Source organism: Pelophylax lessonae, assembly GCF_965119305.1.
Source record: "Pelophylax lessonae genome assembly, chromosome: 8".
NCBI lineage: Eukaryota > Metazoa > Chordata > Amphibia > Anura > Ranidae > Pelophylax > Pelophylax lessonae.
In genome coordinates, this window is record NC_138775.1 from 86251798 (window position 1) to 86272952 (window position 21155).

The 21155-nt window shown below is 43.9% G+C and overlaps 1 protein-coding gene across 1 annotated transcript in view; it reads right to left on the bottom strand.

Moving 5' to 3' along the window:
* STAB1 (stabilin 1) overlaps positions 1-21155 on the bottom strand; it is a gene marked incomplete at its 3' end in the record, with an annotated part of 476721 nt that overhangs the window by 148281 nt on the left and 307285 nt on the right. The window contains exons 50-51 of the mRNA XM_082266286.1: positions 10572-10748; positions 4727-4813 (exon numbers count right to left, since the gene is read on the bottom strand). Of these exons, the coding sequence (XP_082122412.1) occupies positions 4727-4813; positions 10572-10748 (264 nt within the window). The remainder of the gene's footprint in view (positions 1-4726; positions 4814-10571; positions 10749-21155) is intronic.

Consider the following 21155-nt stretch of genomic DNA (forward strand, 5'->3'; position numbering starts at 1 on the left):
TTTACCCCGGATGCCTGCATACTTAGATGTGTCTGTTTTAATCATCAACCATGTGAGCTGCTAAATATTGAACCTTCGTTAAATGTAACCATATTGCTACACTTTAGAGGCTCCTCTCTTCTCTTTTATACCCAGTTGTGACATGCCGCTACTTGTATATCAAGACATCGCTTGTATATCAAGTCAAAATTTATTTTAAAAATGTGCTTGTCTTGCAAAGCGCTCTCAAACCAAGTTACTCTCAAACCAAGGTTTTACTGTACAACATACCAATTTGCTTCTGAGTAATTTGATATCACTGCCTCTCTGAAACTGACAAAAATTTCCAAATGTATCTTCCTTGCGATACGGCAAACTGGGGGCATTCTGTACATTTTGGGGTTAATTTACTAAAACTGGAGTCTGCAAAATCTGGTGCAGCTGTGCATGGTGGCCAATCAGCTTCTAACTTCAGCTTGCAGGCAGATAGCCTACTGTATGTGTAGTTAGCACCCAGCTGCCCAAGTCAGGAGAAAATGTATTTTCCGCCTCTCCCCAGTGTGTTCGTTAGCTTTCTCTGGGGTCCAACCTCCCTTTCATGTTCTATAGAAGGAAAGAGGTATGGATCCAGTGGGGGCTGTTGGGAACACTTAGAAAACACATGGGGAACACAATCAACTAGAGCCTTGCTGGGACCTGTGGTCCACACTGGAATGCCAAATTCACCGGAGGAGCACAAGAACATAGATTGGGGCAGCCACAGTTAGGTTTAGTTAGGAGAAAGATATTACTGTATGTTATACATGCTGTGCCAAGTTTACAGTAAAAGTTTATTCAACTGCTCAGAGCCTGGTCTGAAGTTACTCAAGGGATGCATGTAAGGTCTTGGCGTATTACTAGAGAGTTTGGGTCCATAATCACAGTATGGGGTATGTGTAACATCACTACGACAGAGGTTCATTCAACAAGACAAGAAGGAAGAGGTAATTGCCATAAGCAATCACAAGGAAGAACAGCAACTAGTCATTGGTGGGATACCTGGTTATGTGACAGGTTCTCCGGTAGCATGGGGGTCTGTGCTTTGACTAGTTGTCAGTCTCTGACAGTCTCCGTGAGTGAAATTTAACAGTGTTGTGCTGCCATATATGTATAATGCACAACTTAAACATGTATCAATATTGTACATAAAGATTGAGCCCAAATCTCTCAAAGTCCACTCCGGGAGTGGACTAGCATTATGGAAATCTATGACCTGGTCATTTGGTATTAGAAGAGAAGAGTTAGGTGAGAGCACACAAGAGGTCCACGCTATGTGGTTGGCAAAAGCCCACTCTGGTACTGGGAGTGAGGTAACAGAGATACGCTGAATGGTGGAATGAGCAGAGGCTCGGCCTGTCCCTCTGAATGCAACACATACATCAGTACAAGTGTGTAGGACATAGGATGAATCAAAGAAGGATAAAAAATCACCAGTTTATGCGCTGATCCAAGATTCACAGTAACAGGTTACTGGTCCTTTAGGAACAGGGCTTCCGAATGTCTGGGCGTTGCAGCTCACTTAAGCTCCACTGGGTGGGGGCAAGAAGTCTGTACAAATAAATGAAAAAGAGACCCCACAGCCGCCCTAGCATAATACCGCTTTATTAAAAAGTTACAAGGAACTCATTAAAATGCAATTTACATGGGGGAGTTCAATACAAGCATGTAAAATGGTAGAGTGCCATCGATATCCCTCTCCTGGATCACCACCAACAGCCGCCGACAGCTTACACCTTTGACACCTCCATCCCCAGTCAATTACTTCCGGGTTCTCCTACGTCAAGCACCAACTTGGTGTGCTGGAGTGCACCTGCGCCCAGACCAGCAGGCGCTGCACTCAGTGAATTGAAGGGGACTGTCGGAGAGCACCGGGCAGAGGGGGGAGAGAACTAGACCATTGATGCCCACGTGTAGTGGCTATGACAACGCGTTTCGAATGGCATGGCCTCCTTCTTCAGGTCATCTGTCGGCAGCTGTTGGTGGCGATCCAGGAGAGGGATATTCATGTCACACTATATGCTTGTATGAAAACCCCCCCATGTGAGTTGCATTTTAATGAGTTGCTTGTCATTTTTAATAAAGCGGTATTATGCTAGGGTGGCTGTGCACTCTCTTTTTCATTTATTTGTACATGGGATAAAGCAGCTTAAGGAGGAAATCCATACTTTGGGTAATGCACACATGTGGCTTATCTCTGATTTGGGAGACTGTCTTAAAGTTTTACTCTTTACATAACTGCGACTCCTGCTTGGTCCCGGGCATTAGTGAGCATGCCTTTGGGCGATGTGCCACCACACGTGCAAGGGCTAGTGACCCTGTTGAATGCCTGGAGTAGCCCAAAGAAGCCACTGCAGGGTGGGCCTTGCATGTGACCCTTTCTTGGTGCTCCAAAAAAGGAAAAACATGGAGTACATGACAACCCCCCTGTCGCCCTACCCTTATAAGCTTGTTCAATTAAACTTTTACAAAAAAAAAATGGAAGCTAATTGGTTTCATTGCAGAGCTGCATCCAATTATGCACTATCCAGTGATAGTAAATAAACCCTTGCGTATACCTTCATAAAGCTTACTCTACGCTTGTGTAATTTGTTCAGCACCCAAGTCATATATATATATATATATATATATATATATATACACACAGTATATATACATACACAGTGGATATACAAAGTCTACACACCCCTGTTAAAATGTCAAGTTTCTGTGATGTAAAAAATGTAGACAAGGATATATAATTTAAGAACTTTTTCCACCTTTAATGTGATCTATAAACTGTACAACTCAGTTGAACAACAAACTAAAATCTTTTAGGTGGAGGGAACAAAAAAAACCCTCAAATAATATTGTTGCATAAGTGTCCACACCCTTAAACGAATACTTTGTTGAAGCACCCTTTTGATTTTATTACAGTACTCAGTCTTATTAGGTATGAGTCTTTCAACATGACACATCTTGACTTGGCACTATTGCCCACTCTTCTTTGCAAAAACACTCCAAATCTGTCAGATTGCGAGGGCATCTCCTGTGCATAGCTCTCTTCAGATAACTCCACAAATTTTCAATCGGATTCAGGTCTGAGCTCTGGTTGGGCCATTCCAAAACTTTAATCTTCTTCTGGTGAAGCCATTCCTTTGTTGATTTGGATGTATGCATTGGGTTGTTGTCATGCTGAAAGATGAAGTTCCTCATGCCGGAAGGTTTTGTGCCAATATTGACTGGTATTTGGAACTGTTCATAATTCCCTCTATTTTGACTAAGGCCCCTGTTCCAGCTGAAGAAAAACAGCCCCAAAGCATGATGCTGCCACCACCATGCTTCACTGTGGATATGGTGCTCTTTTGGTGATGTGCAGGGTTGTTTTTGTGCCAAGCATATTTTTTTAAATTATGGCCAAAATTTTAATCTTGGTTTCATCAGACCATGACACATTTTCCCACATGCTTTTGGGAGAGTTCAGATGTGTTTTTGCAAAATTTAGCCAGGCTTGGATGTTTTTTTTTTTTTTAAGAAAAGGCTTTCACCACTACCCCATAGCCAAGAGATATGAAGAATGAGGGAGATTGTGGTCACATGTACCACACAGCCAGTACTTGCCAGATTTTCCTTTATTGTTGCTGTGGGCCTCTTGGCAGCCTCCCTGACCAGTTTTCTTCTGGTCTTTTCACTGTTGTGCCATATTTTCTCCACTTGATGATGAGTCTTCACTGTGTTCCATGGTATATCTAATGCCTTGGAAATTCTTTTGTACCCTTCTCCTGACTGATACCTTTTAACAATGAGATCTCTGTGATGCTTTGCAAGCTCTCTGCGGACCATAGCTTTTGCTGATGGATGCAACTAAGAAAATGTCAGGAAAGACCTACTAGAACAGCTGAACTTAATTTGGTGTTAACCAGAGGCAATTTAAACAATGGCATGTGTATACTAACTCCTATCTAACATGAGTTTGAATGTGATTTCTTAATTCTGAACACAGCTTCATCCCCAGGTATAAGAGGGTGCGCACACTTATGCAACCACATCATTTTAGGTTTCTATTTTTACTCCCCCCCCCCCCCCCTCAAAGATTTCAGTTTGTTTTTCAATTGAGTTGTACAGTTTATAGGTCACATTAAAGGTGGAAAAAGTTCTGAAATGATTTATCTTAGTGCCGGTTCACACTTCTGTGATGCGGGAACGCTGCAAATATGCAGCGTGTTCCCGCATCGCATCCTCACATCTGGCAGTTCACACTGCCATATGCGATACGCAGGGGGTGTCAATTAAAAGTTAACGACAACGACAGTTGCGATCGCATATCGCAGTGCGATCTGCAAGTACGCACAGAATCCGATTGCACAAGTGTGAACCACTGTGCGATCCGATTCTACTGCGGCTCAAAAAAAGCCTCATGTGCGTGTTTGGTGCGGATACAGTGCGAATTCAGCCTTACAAAGTGTATGGCTGAACTCGCATCCGCACATCAGATCGCATGTAATTAGGAGCAGTGCGCTCCGAATTACATGCGATCTCCGCAAACGCGGAAGTGTGAACCGGCACTTAGTCTAATTTTTTTACACCACAGAAACCTGACTCTTTAACAGGGGTGTGTAGACTTTTTATATTCACAATGTGTGTACATATATAATATATATATATATAATGATAATGTCATTTTTCTAATTTTTCAATATAAAACAAATTATAGTAAAGGAATGCTACTCACAATACTGGTTGTGCTGCATTGAAAGGAAACTGTGGAACCATGCAGAGTCCTAAGTGATTTGGCTTCAGGTAAGCTTGCTGCAGTAATCTGGAATGAAACACAATACATTAGTTGATGGCTATATCTTGTTAATCCAGACCTTGCGAGCATGCATGCAGAAAAATGAGCTGCTTCCCAAGCTTCTGTAAACTCCCCCGATAGCTATCCTGATTGGCTCTTCCGTTGGCACTCTTATACAAGCAGAAATATTGTTCAAAGTTCAATCTTTCAATCTTGTCCAAAGATTAATATATACATGAACTATAATTTGAGTTGACAATAAAGATATCTGAAATATATTGCATCCTACTAGACAAGTACTAGACACAACTGTGAGAACAGACTTGTAGAACAGCTTGTCCCTAGTCATAGGTAATATGAAGCCTTTTTCTGTTAATAAGATCTTTGTACTTCACATAAAATCTGTTTCTTGAGTTTGAGGGTTTCAGGGACATTCAGAGACATTGAGGGATTCAGAGACAATTGGGTAATACTGACACAAACATGAGAATTTGGACACTAGAAACAAAAATAGCAGTTGCCTGCCTGCCAAAATTCTCATGCCAGAATGACAGAGTTGGATGGCTCTTGGACTGTAGAGTCCAAGTTCAATAGCAGAAAGTCAGATATTTTTCTTAGAGGGCAGCTCTCCATTATTAGACTAATGGGCCATACGCACTATAAGATTTTCTGAAGACTTTTACCTTTAGACTTACCAAAACCATATATGAGGTCAAACCTAAACACTTTCAATTTGTATCCAATCTGGCAGGCCCTTTCACTACATAGAAAAGGTAAATCTGAAGGAAAAAGTCTTCAGAAAATTTTATAGTGTGTATGGCCCTTAAGATACTCCAAGCAATATATTGGTTCCAGCGGTGACTGCCGAAGGCTCAGGATACAACAAAACCTATCTGCTTTACATTATTACATTGTTGGTCAGAACGTGTACTGACTAATCCCTTAATAGGAGATCATCCAGATGTCCCAAATTAGGAAAGCACTGGGAAAATACCAAGCCTAGCACAAAGGCCAGTACCTTTTTGAACAGTCAGGGCATGCAAGACAGACCAAATGGTAGAGCCAAACTGGTAGTGTTGAGTACCAACAGCAAAAAAAGGTACCTTTTGGTGTTCTGAAAAATGGTGACATGAAGTACGTATCCTTGGTATCCACAGAGGCTAGAAAGTCTCCCTAATGATGTCAGACCTGGTGGATTCCATGCAAACTTTTTGGACCTAAATGAAGATATTTAGGCTCTCAAATCCAAGATGGGGCGAATACCCCCTTTTGGTTTGGGAACTGTAAAAAGATTGTAAGTTAAAAACCATTTTCACCGTTAGAACCATGGCCATAACTCCTTGATCTAAAAGATTTGCAAAAGTAGCATGAAGGCCTACTAGTCTTTGCAGGGACACAGGAAATATGGAAAACCTGAAGCTGGGAGCAAACAAAGCTCAGAACCCTAGCTTGTAGCCCTCCGAAACCACACTTGTTACCCACACTGATATACTTCTTTGTGAGGTGTCACCAAAGTTCAACAGATGTCCCCCCCCCCCACTTTGTAAAATGAGGGTGTCCCTTCATGCCAAAGAGAACTTGTCTGCAGGTTTGGGGATTTAGAGGCCCAAGGTTTGCAAGTAACCAGAGACTCTTGTTTGCATCTGGTCTTGGAGGCTGAAGCTGGATAATAACAAAAGGAACCATTGGCCTCAGAGAAAAGGGGCATCTTCCCAGCTTGAGGATTAGGCTTATTCTGCTGGGGAAAATTAGTATATTTACCATAGTGATATCTTTTTTTGAGCATGTCCAAAGCAGTTCCAAAGAGATGTTCCCTCCCAGAAGACATGCACAGCAGATTATTTTTCCATGCCTTTTCCACAAACATTTTAACCAATTATTTACTGATGGAGACTCAGCCAGGAAGTAAAACAGATAATATCAACTAACCCATCTACATAATAAATTAGGGTGGTTAGCATGAGCTCTACAATTAAAGGGTCAGTGTGAATATAAGATTGATCCTTTAACATGAATTTAGTCCATTCCACTATAATTTAACAGACTAACATCACTGCCATGGCAGGTTTCAATGCAGTGCCTGTTAAAGAAAACAAGTATTCAAAGAGTTTTCAAACATTTGCCAAAGGGATCCTTAAACACTGGTGCATCCTCAACAGGAATCGCCTATACCTTTTTAACAAAATATTCAGGCGCTATACAAAAGAAAAAAAATAGTGGAACAAAACTAAAACCCATCACAGCTAAGAGAAAAAAACATGAGCACCAAGAGAGTGCCCAAACACTTAAATCCAAACAAAAAGTTCCTCAATGAATAGCGCTGAGTGATAAAAGTCCGTACAGCCACAACTGTGTTATCATAAGGTTGATATAGACTGGTCTATATAGATGTCAGTAACAGAAATGCCATTGCCCCAAAGTGGTACATCAATAAGGCTTAAAAAGGCCGGATTCACATACAGTATCATAACAAGGAGGTGCTGGAGAGGAGAAGGGAGATAATGTGCCTTTGGGCGGAGTCACTCAGTCCCCTTGGTGGTGAAGTAAACAGATGCTGTTAGGGCAATGCTGTGGAAGGCCCGATACTAGAGTGCAGGAAAAACCGGTATCTGCAGCTGGGTGTGCTGTCAACGCCACCGAATTGACGTAAACTGTGCAGCAGAGTCACGGGCCCAATCATCAACCCAGGGATGTAGGCAGGAGACACAGCCTGGGTGTATGTGGCTGGGGCTTTCCGTAGGGCGCGCCAGATATGATGTCAGGGGCTACAATAATCGCTGAATCCACTGTGGTGTGTTGAGCCAAGGGATGGAAACTTTTCTCAAAAGGTTTTCATCATGACAATGCGTTTTGGGAGTGGCCCATCTTCAGGCCATGTGATAATAGCAGCCCAGCGTTATCTGCAGCAGGACTCAGGAGACAAAGTTTGAATGTCGCACAAGCACAGTGGAGGTCCCAGCACAGGAAGACACCCTTCCTTGGATGTTATCTGCTGCTTGAGTCTATACATTCCTTACCTACCTGAGCTTCATCAGGTGTGGACCCCTCCTCCGCAGATAACATTCCAGGCTATCGTTGTCTGACCCATGAGAAGGGGCACTGCAGGTCACCCCAGAACTGTAGTGGATCGAGAGATTGAAACACTTGATAAAAATAAAGGCTGCCTCCCTTGCACTTGCGATCCAACATGTTGCACTGATTGACAGACAACTTAATTGAGAACACAGGTAAAAACACATTGGGTAATCACAAACAAGCTGCTGAGAGCAGAAAATGTTCAAATAGCTGTAAGTTTCAAGGTCACTGTAGGCAACAGCAAGAACTAAGGTGGAACCATGTTTCTTATGAACAGGAGCAATGGCGGGAAAATGCTACGCTGTAAGGAACAAATCGCAGTCAACAACACTCCAGCTAGTGAAGCATCACCAAATTTTTGGGGGTTTAAACCCTTCAGAGGTTTTACCATGGCTCTGGATCTGAAAAGTGCTTTGCAGCTAACAATACACAAAGGTCTAATTCCAGGCAGACCCAGCTATTTTCTAGTCCATCATTTTTCGGTACGGGCCACACGGCCTTCAGAGCTATTGTCGAGTATTGGCAAATCTGGATAGCTGCAAAAAGAGACTAGCTCGAGAAGTATGTAGATTAAGTCTTGATTGAAGCAAAAAATAACCTTGTAAAAAAAAAAAAGAAGGTCCTTAGAGATTGGGAATCTTCTCCCTGGGAGGGTGTGAGATGTGATTTGGATGTCTGGTGTGATCAGACTGTACTAGAGAGCATCCCCACTGCTTGTAAGGAATGAAAGGAGGGACTGTCTCAGCAGAATCGAAAAAGAGAAATCACAGCAACTTCTATCCCTTGTGTGAGGGTTTGAACTAAATCAGAGCACGTGTTTGGAGACCCTGGGTCTGGTAAGAGACTAATATTGCACAAGTTAATCTGTTGTCTGCTGTGAACTGTGGTGCTTTCTTTAAGGGCCCCAACTTTGCTGCAAAAGTTTTTTTGCCATTACTCAATAGCCAGTGGGATAAACGGGGACTGTTAAAGCAAGTTAGGACTGACTATATACTGTTGTTAGGTAACAGCAATTCAGTTCTGGTAATTTCTGTTAGTCATAATACAGCAGGTGTTAAAACATATCTCTCTGAGTAACATCATTGTCTTATTGATTGTTTGATTTAATACATTTGCTAATCTTACTTTTTTTTTTAGGCCACGCTTGGCTTAATAAATTCTTTGAAATATCTCAAGGTGTGTAGGTAAGTTCTGGATGAGCAAGGTGTGTCCTCTTCCAGTGTGCAGAGAACACCGTAAACAATTCAATGGCTCTTCTGGGGGTAGTGCTACATTTCTGTGCTACAAATAAACTATAACTTGATCTGCTAACCTAACACAGGTACACTGAGCTAAATAATATGGTCTCTCAGGAAGATTTAGTTGAAACGGATACACAGAGGCTGATTTACTAAAGCAGTTGAGAATGTTCACACAAAGAGTGAAGATTCACTATAAATTTCTAATCATAATGAAATAAACAATAATTTGCTTTTCATATGATACGATGATGGATATATGATGATGGATACATGAAGTGAAAATATTCATTCTTTTTTAGTGGGAATATTATGGATCATCCCACCCCATGTAGATATAGTGCGACAGGGCGACCCTCCTGCGTGGAATCACGTACCTGTAGGTGATTTCGTGCACAGGGTCTGGGACGCACACGCCTCTGACGACCCACTCCCACTGTGATTGGACACAGTAGGAGCCAATCGGCAGGTCATCGCGTCCACTGGGACCTGCCAATCATTTACAGGAGAGGCAGAACAGCAGTCTGCCTAGGTAAACAGGGCAGACTGCCCTTCTTTCAGAGAGGAAGATGTGGATCTTGTGGTACTGCTAAGCAGAAACACTGATCTCTGTCTTCCTTCAGTTAAGCCTCCCCCCACACACTTGGGAAGCACTCCCTAGGAGAACACTTAACCCTTTGATCGCCTCAGATGTTAACTGATTCCCTGCCAGTGTTATTAGTACAGTGACAGTGCATTTTTTTAGCACTGATCACTGTATAAGTGTCACTGGTCTCCAAAAAAGTGTCAAAAGTGTCAGGGGTACAATTTGTCCACCGCAATGTCGCATTCCCACTAAAAATCGCATTACTAGTAAAATAAATAAAAAACATTTTTTTTAAATATCCCAAAGTTTGTAGACACTAACTTTTGCGCAAACCAATCAATATACACTAATTGGGCATTTTAGCAGAATACATATTGGCCTAAATTGATGAGGACACTTTATTTTTTCAATTTTTTTTCGGTATGTTTTATAGCATAAAGTAAAAAATATTGTTTTTTTTTTTTTCAAAATAGTTGGTCTTTTTTTATTTATAGCGCAAAAAATAAAAACCGCAGGGGTGATCAACTACCACCAAAAGAAAGGTCTGTTTGTAGGAAGAAAAGGACATTTTATTTGGGTACAGCGTCGCACGTCCGCACAATTGTCAGTTAAAGTAACGCAGTGCCATATCGCAAAAAAATGGCCTGGTCATGAAGGGGGGTAAACCTTCCAGGGGCTGAAGTGGTTAGTAAGTCACCACATATCATGAGCCGAAACCTTCTTATCAGTAAGACTATTATGCTTTGCAATTGCCAGAATTGTATCATAGAACCACTATATAATAAATATTTAGTTTTAAAATAAAGATTCTATCCAGGTAATACATAAAATTTAACAACTTTGGTAATCCTTCTGTAATTTTAGTATGTTTCAAAGACATGAGTACCTTTGTGCCTCTAATAATATGAACTTTCAGATAGGCCACAAGTTTGTCTTTGTGGTCCTCGTGGTACAACCATCTCTTTCTCTCCGCAGGCATATTGTTGAAAGCATTATCTGTAGGCCACAGCATTGTGAAAGGTTGGTGAATTTTATCATTAATCACAGAAAGCAGGTTGGATTCCTGTCATAAAGAAATTAACTGTTAAATGACAAACTAAATAAAAAGAGTAATGTGATCCATTTAGACAAACTATTATGAGATATCACATGTAACAAACCCTAACAAGTTTCTAAACTGTCCACAACTGGCTAAATAGACAGATATTCTAATTTATCTATCACTGTTTATTAATGTCTTGTACCGCAAATTTAAGTATGTAATACTGCATAAATCATCATTTTGGCACTTCCATAGTAATAATAATATAAAAATTAAAAAAAAAGTCTGCACAATGGTAACTATGACACTTGATTGTTCTGCATCTTTTTTTATGCTATATATTCTACAGTGCTAATATAGAGTGCTTTGTACACAATACAATAGGATATTTTCAGGAGAGATTTTAAAAAACAAATGTGAATAATTGTAGAAGCAGTGTTATGCAATAATAATGCTCTCCTCCTCTCCTTCCAGGTGACATCAGAGGGAACCTCAGCCCCTCCCTCTGCAGTCCTCGAAGCGGGGCAGGAGAGCCTTTGAATGTCAGCTGACTGCACAGCGGCGCTTCAAAATAAGATATTGTGCCGCATCATTTTAATTAAACAAAGACACTGAGCGATATCAAAGGATATAACAGAGGGGATTCTACTAAGGACACATAATGACTTTACCACCACTTTAAGTTAGGGGAGGGATTGCCCTATTATTACTGACTGTGCTGATGGGGAAATTGAGCAATTTTCTCTCCTGCATCATCTGTCGCTTGCTGAAAGATCCTGTGTCCTGTACTGTAAGAATCGGAAATGTATTTTTAAAAATGTTAAAGTTAAATATTCTTGCTAAAGGAAGAAGTGGAGGGGTTGTCCCTCCTCATTCTAGTACATCCTGCGTTTTATCAGAGAAGAAATGTTAGTAATCAAGTTAAGTGTGCCTTGTTGTCTCACTGATTAGTTCAAGTGAATGAATGATTGATTTTTAGATATGTTGCTTGGTGTACTGTACTGTGCAAAAGTTCTAGGCAGTTGTGAAAAATGCCATACATTAAGAATGCTTTCAGAAATAGAAGTGTTAATAGTTTATTTTTAACAATTAACAAAATGGAAAGTAAATCAACAGAAAAGAAATCAAATCAAATCAATATTTGGTGTGACTACCCTTTGGCTTCAAACCAGCATCAATTCTTCTAGGTACCCACAGAGCTTGCGAACACAGCTTTTATTTTTAAGGAATCAGCCAGGTAGGTTGTGCCAAACATCTTGGGGAGCTAACCACAGATCTTCTGTGGATGTAGGCTGCCTCAAATCCTTTGGTCACTTCATGAAAACCCAGACACACTCGATATCAAGATCAGAGCTCTGTGAGGGCCAAACTATCACTTCCAGAACTCCTTGTTCTTCTTTACTCTGAACAAGTTCTTAATGACATTAACTGTATGTTTGGGGTTGTTGTCCTGCTGCAGAATAAATTTGGGGCCAATCACACAACTCCCTGATGGCATGGCATGATGAATAATTATCTGCCTGTATTTCTCAGCAGTGATGACACCATTAATCTTGACCAAATCTTTAACTCTATTTATAGAAATGCAACCCCAAAATTGCAAATAACACACACTATGCTTCACTTTTGCCTGGAGACACTCATTATTGTACTGCCGCCTGCTACAGCCAAATATTTCAGATTTTTAAATCAGTCCAGAGCACCTGCAGACATTTTTCTGAACCCCAGTTCCTATGTTTTTGTGCATAGTTGAGTCGCTTAACCTTGTTTCCATGTTGGAGGTATGGTGTTTTGGCTGCAGTTCTTCCATAAGGACCACTTCTGGCCAGGCTTCTCTGGACAGAAGATGGGTGTACCTGGGCCTGGGTCCCACTGGTTTCTGCCAGTTCTATGCTTATGGCAGTACCGGAGATCTTCCGATGTCAAAGGGAAGTAAGCATGATTTGTCTTTCAACTGTTGCATTAAGTTTTATTGGCTGAGCACTACGTCTATGGTCCTCAATGTTGCCCAATCAATGTTGTCCTCAATGCTGAGAAATACAGGCAGATACAGATAAACTATTAACACTTCTATTTCTGAAAGCCTTTTTCATTTACAGCATTTTTTTCACAACTGCCTATAACTTTTGCACAGTACTGTACATTTTATTATCAAAGTGTGTTTATCTTTTAAAAAAGCATTGTTTTAATGCTTAGTGTTTAATTTGTAATTATCTATATACATGGGGCAGTTAACCGGACAGCGAACTGCGAACAGGCCCTTACAGCCGCAAACGCTGCTCTGCGGGCGGCCGAGCAGAGAGATGATGTCATCTCTTTAACCACCCTGCCCCCCCCCCCCCGCATCACCATTGTTTTGGCCTCACAACTGCGAAGGCTGCTCTTTCACAGGTGTGGCAGGAGGGCGAGCAGAGAGATTACATTATCTCTGACCGCCTGCCCTTACTCTGGGACCCAGCCAATTCGACGACGGTGGCAAGAGACAAGCTGCATCTGGTGGCAGGTGACAATGGCAAGTGACACTTTGCATCTGGTGGCAGTCGACAGTGGCAAGTGACACACTGCATCTGGTGGCAAGTGACACACTGCATCTGGTGGCAGGCAAAGGTGGCAAGTGACACACTGCATCTGGTGGCAGGCAAAGGTGGCAAGTGACACACTGCATCTGGTGGCAGGCAACGTGGCAAGTGACATGGTGTAGAGATGATTGAAGCGCTAACACCAGCCATTGCCCCGACAAACCTGCCGCGAAGACCGCCTCCATCACCACCCCCTGCAGCAAACCAGCTCCCCCACCCCCCGATTCTGGCCAAAGCTTTCTTCCACTAAACCGGTCCCCAGTGACAAAAAGGTTGGGGACCGCTGCTTTACAGCACCTTCTCACAATGCAAGTATTTAAGGTTGATCCAATAATATGTGTAGCACTACCCTTGTAGGGGCTGCTGAGTATAGATCTTACTTGGGTCTCCCTCTGATTATCCTGTTGCCAAATACCAGGTATTTTCACACACTGTCAGGTGCACACACTCTTTCACTCGTTGTGTCCAATGACCAGTCTAGGGGATTTGTTTTTGGTGTTTTATTTGGAGAACTCGGATAGGAGAAGGGATTTGTGGGATACTCCAAATTCAACTTTGTAGAGGCGAGGTCAACTCGCACTTGGCCTCACTTAGTGGAACTGAATAGCAGATCTTCTGCTGAACCATACTGCTCTTTCAGTCCTTTGCTTGTGTTAGCAGCGGACTCAATGAACTTGGTATCTTCAGGACACTGTCAAGTATCCCCTTCAGCTTACACCCAGCCCACTGACTTTCTAGAACCAAGAGGGGGGATTTTAACAGCAACAGTCTCTAGTATCCCCGTGGGAAGTTTGTACCCACAAGGCCCTGATCGCAGGTCAACTTCCTCCATGTTATCAGAAGAAATCCATAGACACTCTTCCTCAGTCAGCCCTCAAGAGTCCCTGGGTTTCAGCATCTCTGTTTCTGGCCCTCAGGTCGACCAACTGAGGCCGCATGGCAGCCCACGCTGGGGAGAGGCAGCAGCCCCCTCCCCACCTGGACCCCGCTCTACAGCCAAAGACCAGGAGCCCCATGTGCATCTCAAATATAAGTACAGTCACCCAGCATGGACCGGGGCACCTCCCATGCCTATTGGCCAGGGCTGTACAGATATCCCGTGCTCTCATCTGTATGGTTTCCTCCCACTGTCCAATACACTGTATCACTATTGGATCAGTGTGAAACATTAAGCAAGGAAGAGCAGCATCAGAGAACACTGGGCAGGTTCTATCCAACAATCACAGCTCTCTGTTAAGCAGACAGCTCCCAGATTTGCCTGGCTGTCTCCCTGTTAAGCAGAGAAACCAAAAACTTTATACACCTACACTAGCACCTATCTAGGAGGGTGCTACACATTCAAGCAATAATCCTGTTTCTTTATTTTCTCTTGCATAATTTGAAGTGAACAAAGCTTTATTTTATTTACTACGTTAGGTGAACAATCTCTATCCCTTTAAATGAACTAAAAGTCAGCTGATCAGCAGAGTTAGTGAGATCCATGTGATACCCGTTTGACTGATATTTAATCCCACAGTTATTCAGCATTTTGGAGTGCAGTGCTACCCCCACAAGGGCTGCTGGATTTTTTGACCCTCCCTTACGCACACAGCCAGGCAACAGAAATTTTCAGCACTCACTCAGACTTCAAGAACCAGTCTAGTGTGTTTAAATTGTTTTTGGTTTATTAGGGAATCATAAGTAAGGGAAGGTATAGGATGCTTAAAACTGTAACTTGAATGTACACTGAGGACTTGATACTGTCTCTGGCTACTACAGTCACTATGTTGTTCTCCCGTAGAGTAAACAGATCAGCTAAACTGGTAGCACAAATGTTCCAAACACTGAGATGCTCTCTCTGTAGAAAATGCTGATGCACCAGGTTGTTCCTTAGGTCTCCAAGCAAGGGGAGTAGGATGGCTTTACCAGCTTTAACTGGCACTAAGCGGTCTCTTGGTGGTAAGCAAGCTGGGGATTAAACCTTGCTGCTTCTGCCCTATCAGGCTGTGGGGTGTAGTGGTTGAAGTTAATCAGTCAATCCCTTAGGTGATTCCTGAAGTTCAAGCGACTGCTGCACAGGCCTCCTGCTGAACAGGTCTCAACCTTGGCTCTCAGGATGGCTTCAGCTACAGTAAGCCTAGCTGAGACTGGAAAGGAAATTTAGTCTTCAGCTGCTTCTGATCTCTCTCTCTCTCTCCTGCAACTGGATTCTGAATTCAGCTCTTCTTCTGCCAGGTTCCAGAATATTTATGGCCTATCTCCCCACCTTCTGGGCCGTGGGCCGTCCCCACCCAGGGATTGGAGGAGACTCCATAAATATTCAGGCTTGATCTCTGCTCCTCCACCCTCTGAATTATATAACTCTCCAGCAGTTCTAGAAGCCAATGGGAGGGAACAGAGACTCAGCCCTTGGAGCTCTGACCAGCACAACAACAATTAACCCCTACTCCTCCACCTACAGAAGAGCTAAAACTAAATTTTCCTACTGTACACTGAGGGTGCTACAAGAGTATTTGTTGAGGCTAATCAAACCAGCCTCTAAAAGATAATCAAAAAATTGTTACATTTAAAATACATCTTAAAGGATAACTTCACTTTTGTAAAAAAAAAAGAAAAAATCAATGCACATTTTTTGCAGGTGGCCCTGCGTGGCTGCTCGGTTTTAAAGCGGAGTTCCGGGCACAGAAGTCATTTTTTAATAAACATACCCCCGGGACAGTCAGGGCTAGCACATTCCACAATGGCTAGCCTCTGATCTGTCCCGGTTTGCACTTACCTTTTAGAAGAAATACTTACTTATAAAATTTCTTCCACAGCGTTTCCATCTCTCTTGTGGGCAGCTAAAGCCGGCGCGGTCCTCTTCTGTGTCTTCTTCCGCATCTTCTTGTCCCAGAATGCGCCTGCACCGGCCCCTCTCGTCACTTCCGGTGCGGCGCCGCATTCCTAAACAGCTTCTGGGCATGCCCAGAAGCTGTTTAGCAGGGGAATGCGGCGTCGCCCGGAAGTGACGAGCGGGGCCGGTGCCGTCGCATTGATTCCTGGGAGCGATGACGTTCAGCTCATAGCGAGACAGGAAGTGACAGGGTGAGCCGCGGCTCCGAGGGAGGAAGTACTCTGAGGTGAGTATTTACGATCTTCAATTAAAAGGTAAGTAAACAAAAAAAAAAAAATAACTATCCAATTCCTTTTCAGGTGATCTCGAACTAGCGGAGGGGCACAAAAAAAAAATATCGTTTTTGTGCCCGGAACTCCGCTTTAAAACTGTGACAGCAAGTGTGGGGATAAGATCCCCCACCTGCTGTCACAATAGGGGTTGAGGGGTGCAGTACTGCTGCCTTAGTAACATGTTATATGTTACACCCAGAATATGGGTGTAACATCTTACTAACGTTGAAATTATCCTTTAAACAAAGAACATTTAATCCACATTGAACCTGCCAGAATTCCAGGGTCCTTGTAACTTCCTGTGCACTGAATGGAAATCTCAAACAAGGATATCCGCTTTCCCAGCTATCTTATGTGATCTAAAAACACCTCCCTATGTAATGGAGATAGGGAGAGCTGGAGATTTTCTGCAGTCTTAAGGCCCGTACACATGTACCGATTGTCGGACGTAAATATTCGGCCAACGTCCAATCGACCGATTGTCGGCTTGTTAGTATGATGCTTCCGATAACCGACTGCGACTTTTCGGCCGAACAAAATCTGGTCTGCATGCTATAAAATTTTTGTTGGCCAACACCAGAATGGCCGATTGTTCGTCAGCCAGTACAGATTTCGGCCGACAAAAGCCAGATGAGCAAGACTGGGCATGCTCAGAGAAGAAAAAACACACGGAAAGTAAACCATCACATGACATAACTTCTGAAGTTGGTTGTTGTTGGCCGACAAAATTCGTGTGCAGTCTTGAGCACTTTTCAACCAACACGACAGCACTGGACAAAAGACGGCCGATTGTTCGGCCGACAATCGGTACGTGTGTACGGGGCTTTAAGGCACTTCCTGTCCTATAGAAACCATGCAACTCCTCCACACAAACAGTACAGTGAATACATATTGTCATTGTAGGACACAAAGGGGGAGATTTACAAAAACTGGAGCACTCAGAATCTGGTGCAGCTGTGCACTGTAGCCAGTCAGCTTCTAACTTCAGTTTGCTCAATTAAACGTTGACAATAAAAAATGGATTTTTGTAAAATCTTACAGTAAAATCCTTTTCTCTTAGCTCATTGACAGACGTAGTCCTCGGTGATACAGCACCTTCGGGTTATGTTGCCTCCACAGGAGTAGGACTAGACAGGAAATAAAAATGCTCTGGCCACACCCTAGGGGCAGTCCCAGAGGGTATATCCTCTCTCTCTCTGCCTCAGCAAATCAGTTATGTCACAAAAGCAGTGTTTAGAGAATTTAACCCAACCCAACTCAAAAATTAGAGGGGCGGGTACTACGTCTGTCAATGAGCTAAGGGAAAAGGATTTTACGGTAAGATTTTACAAAAATCCATTTTTCTCTATCGCTCATTGACAGACGTAGTCCTCGGTGATACAGCACCTTCGGGAAGTCCCAGAGCAGTATCACAAATGAGGGGTGGGAAAATGGAAATCAAATCCAAATCTAGAAGGCCCAACCGGTGCCAACTAGAAGTTTACAATGCTCATCCTTAATGATGAGACTCAAAAAAAACATTTTTCAACAGAAAAAAACCCTCGAGGTAGACCACCGGTCTCCTCAAATTGCGGCCTGCAGCACTTTGCGGCCAAAAGAGGCATCCACCGATGCCATCACATCAATTTTTTAAAATTTTGTAAAGGTATGTACCGACGACCAGGTGGCCGCCTTACATACCTGGACCACTGACGCCTGATGGCGAAAGGCCCAGGAAGTACTGAGCGCTCGAGTAGAGTGCGCCCTAAAAGGGAACAGAGGACTCTGACCCTTAATAGAATAAGCCTGTACCACCGTCTGTCCAATCCATTTGGCAATAGTCGCGGCAGATGCAGGCAACCCCTTTCTGGGGCCATCCGTGATCACAAAAAGTGAATCCGTCTTACGGAATGATTCCGTAGCTTTCAGGTATACCCTGATTGCCCGAACCACATCCAAGGAATGCAACGCATGTTCCCGATGATGATTGGGCTGAGGACACAAGGAAGGTAGTACAATATCTTCATTCAGATGAAAATCTGAAACCACCTTAGGAAGAAAGGATGGCTTAGGATGAAGTACTACCTTATCCCTATGAATCACTAGGTATGGGGACTGGCATGATAATGCAGCCAGTTCTGACACCCTGCGAGCAGAAGTGATAGCCACCAAGAAGGCCACCTTCTGGGATAAAGTAAGCAAGGGAATCTCTCTGATGTTTTCAAAGGGAGGTTTCTGTAGAACCGACAAAACTAAATTAAGATCCCAGGGCGGTAAGGGCGCGCGGACTGGTGGAGCCAGGTGCCGCACCCCCTGGATGAAATTCCGCACCAAGGACTTGGTAGCTAAAGGTTTCTGAAAGAAGATTGCTAATGCTGAAACTTGACCCTTGATGGTGCTCAAGGCTAGTTTCTGCTCAACCCCTTTTTGCAAAAAAGCCAATATTCGAGTCACCGAATAGGTACGTGGAGGAAATCCTAAAGATTCGCACCACGCAATATAAGTCTTCCATGTGTGGTAATAGACCTTGCTGGAAGTCGCTTTCCTTGCTTTAATAAGGGTAGGAATGACTGAAGCTGACAACCCTCTGTCCTTCAGTACTTGGGTCTCAATGGCCAGGCCATTAAAACCAGCGACTGTAAAGCACGATGGTAAATTGGTCCTTGAGACCACAGACATTCCCTGAGACGAAGTTCCCACGGAACGTCTGCGACTAGCATGTCCAAGTCGGTCAGGCTGGCTTGACGAGGCCAGCCTAGAATTTCTAGGACCACTGGCGCTGACTGGATCTGAACCAGGCATCCCTAGAGCTATCTGGCCCCGACCATCCGAGAAAGTCTGGTCGTTTTCTGTTCCCACACATTTATCAGATACCTGATTCCTATCAGGAAGGGTGATCTTTTCTGGTTGAACCTCAGGGACCGAAGTCACCCGGCTAGAGGCTTCTTGGTCTGTCTGGTCAACCAGATCCGATTCCTGTGGGGAATAGAGACTAATCTTAGGAAAAGGTAAAGGAAAAGATCTATTCAGGGAACGGTGACTACCGCTCTCTGTAGTACTTAAATGTTGGAAGGGAAGAATCGCACCGGTAGTAGTAGTCGATGCTTGATCTAATGTCCTGAATACCGGTGAAAACGTCCCCCCACCCTCAACCCGGGTGGGGGCGCACCTTCAGGCTGTGTAATCCTTTGCTTCGGGTTTGGCTGAGTCGGTCCTCTGTTTGTCCGACCAGCCTTTCTTGAACCCTCCTGGAGGAGTCTTGCCTTTCCCGATTGTTCCAGCCGGGCGTACGAACCCTTTATGGGTGGTAAAGAAAGGTCCTCGCTTGTTGCGAGGTCCCTTAGCTTTAGCAGCCTGTGGCAAGAAAGTGCTCTTGCCCCCAGTGGCATCCTTAATAATTTCATCTAGGGTGGCCCCAAATAGACGATTCCCCTGAAAGGGGAGATTCGTCAAGGTCTTTTTGGAACCTAGGTCAGCTGACCAGCATTTTAACCACAGCACACGTCTGAGGATTACCGCTGACATAGATGCATGCCCTAATAGGGGAGTAGTGTCCAAGGCTGCGTCACAGATAAACTGTAGCCCTTGTATAATCTGTTCCATCAAATCAGATGTTTCCTGGGGAATATCTTTTCCCCTAAGGTCTTGGCGTACCAATCTCGCCCATTCCGTTAGTGTCTGGGAAACTAGACCAATAATAATTACTGGTCTAAATGCTGACCCTATCAGGGAGAAGATAGTGCGGGACTCCGCTTCCATCTTTCGATCCACCGGATCCTTAAAGGACGAAGTGTCCTCCACTGGGATAACCGTGGCTTTATTCAGCCTGGAAATAGGTGGATCCACCACTGGTGGTACCGTCCATTTCTTAATGATGGATTCCTCAAAACGGATAGCGTCTAGCAATACGCTTGGAAATAGTAAAGGTACCTTGGGTACAGGAAAAACCTTCACCGTTTTAATGGGCTTGTTAGCCCTTGCAGAGGGACCTGCAGCTGCAGTGACCATCTCTGAATCTGAGTCAGAGGTGTCAGATAATATAGGGGTAGGCGGGGGTCGCTTTCTTGACCCCCGTCCCTGACAGGCTGCCTCCACCCGAGCCACCAAAGACTCCAAAACTGCTGTAAATGCATCCATACTCTGTGCACCGGCGGGGGCCCGTGGCCCCCTCGAGGGAAACAGGTGGGGGTATTTGTGTGGCAGGGTCCATGATTATTCCAGTAATTTCCCGGAAAATACAATTCAAAATTAAATAAAAAACTTTTTTTTTTTTTTTTTTTTCAGACCCCCAGCGCCACAAAAGCCCCTCAGTGTTACCTGCTAGGGATCCCTATCGATCGAGAGAGAGAGAGAGATAGACCCCCAGGCTCACCACTTGATGCTCAGAGTTCACTGCAACAGATTACAGCGCTGTGTTCACAAACAGGAAGTCTTTTGGCTGGCTGCCCAGGAAGAAAGGAGGCGGCTCCGCCCCTCTGCACGCCTTCCGGCGCCTCCCCTAGCTCCACGAGGTGTTTGGATCACCTCAAACATGGCCGCCCCCATGCTGGAGACACGAGGCTACGCCAAAATGGCGGCCTTGTGCGATCTAGCAAACAATGGCGGCGGTTAGTACCGAATAGCGGCGTGACTGCAGAGCATCACAACACCTTCTCTACATGGGGATTTAGCCTGGTCGGCGGTACCGGCCTTGGCGGACCGCATGGCCGTTCGGAAGGCCTGCTAT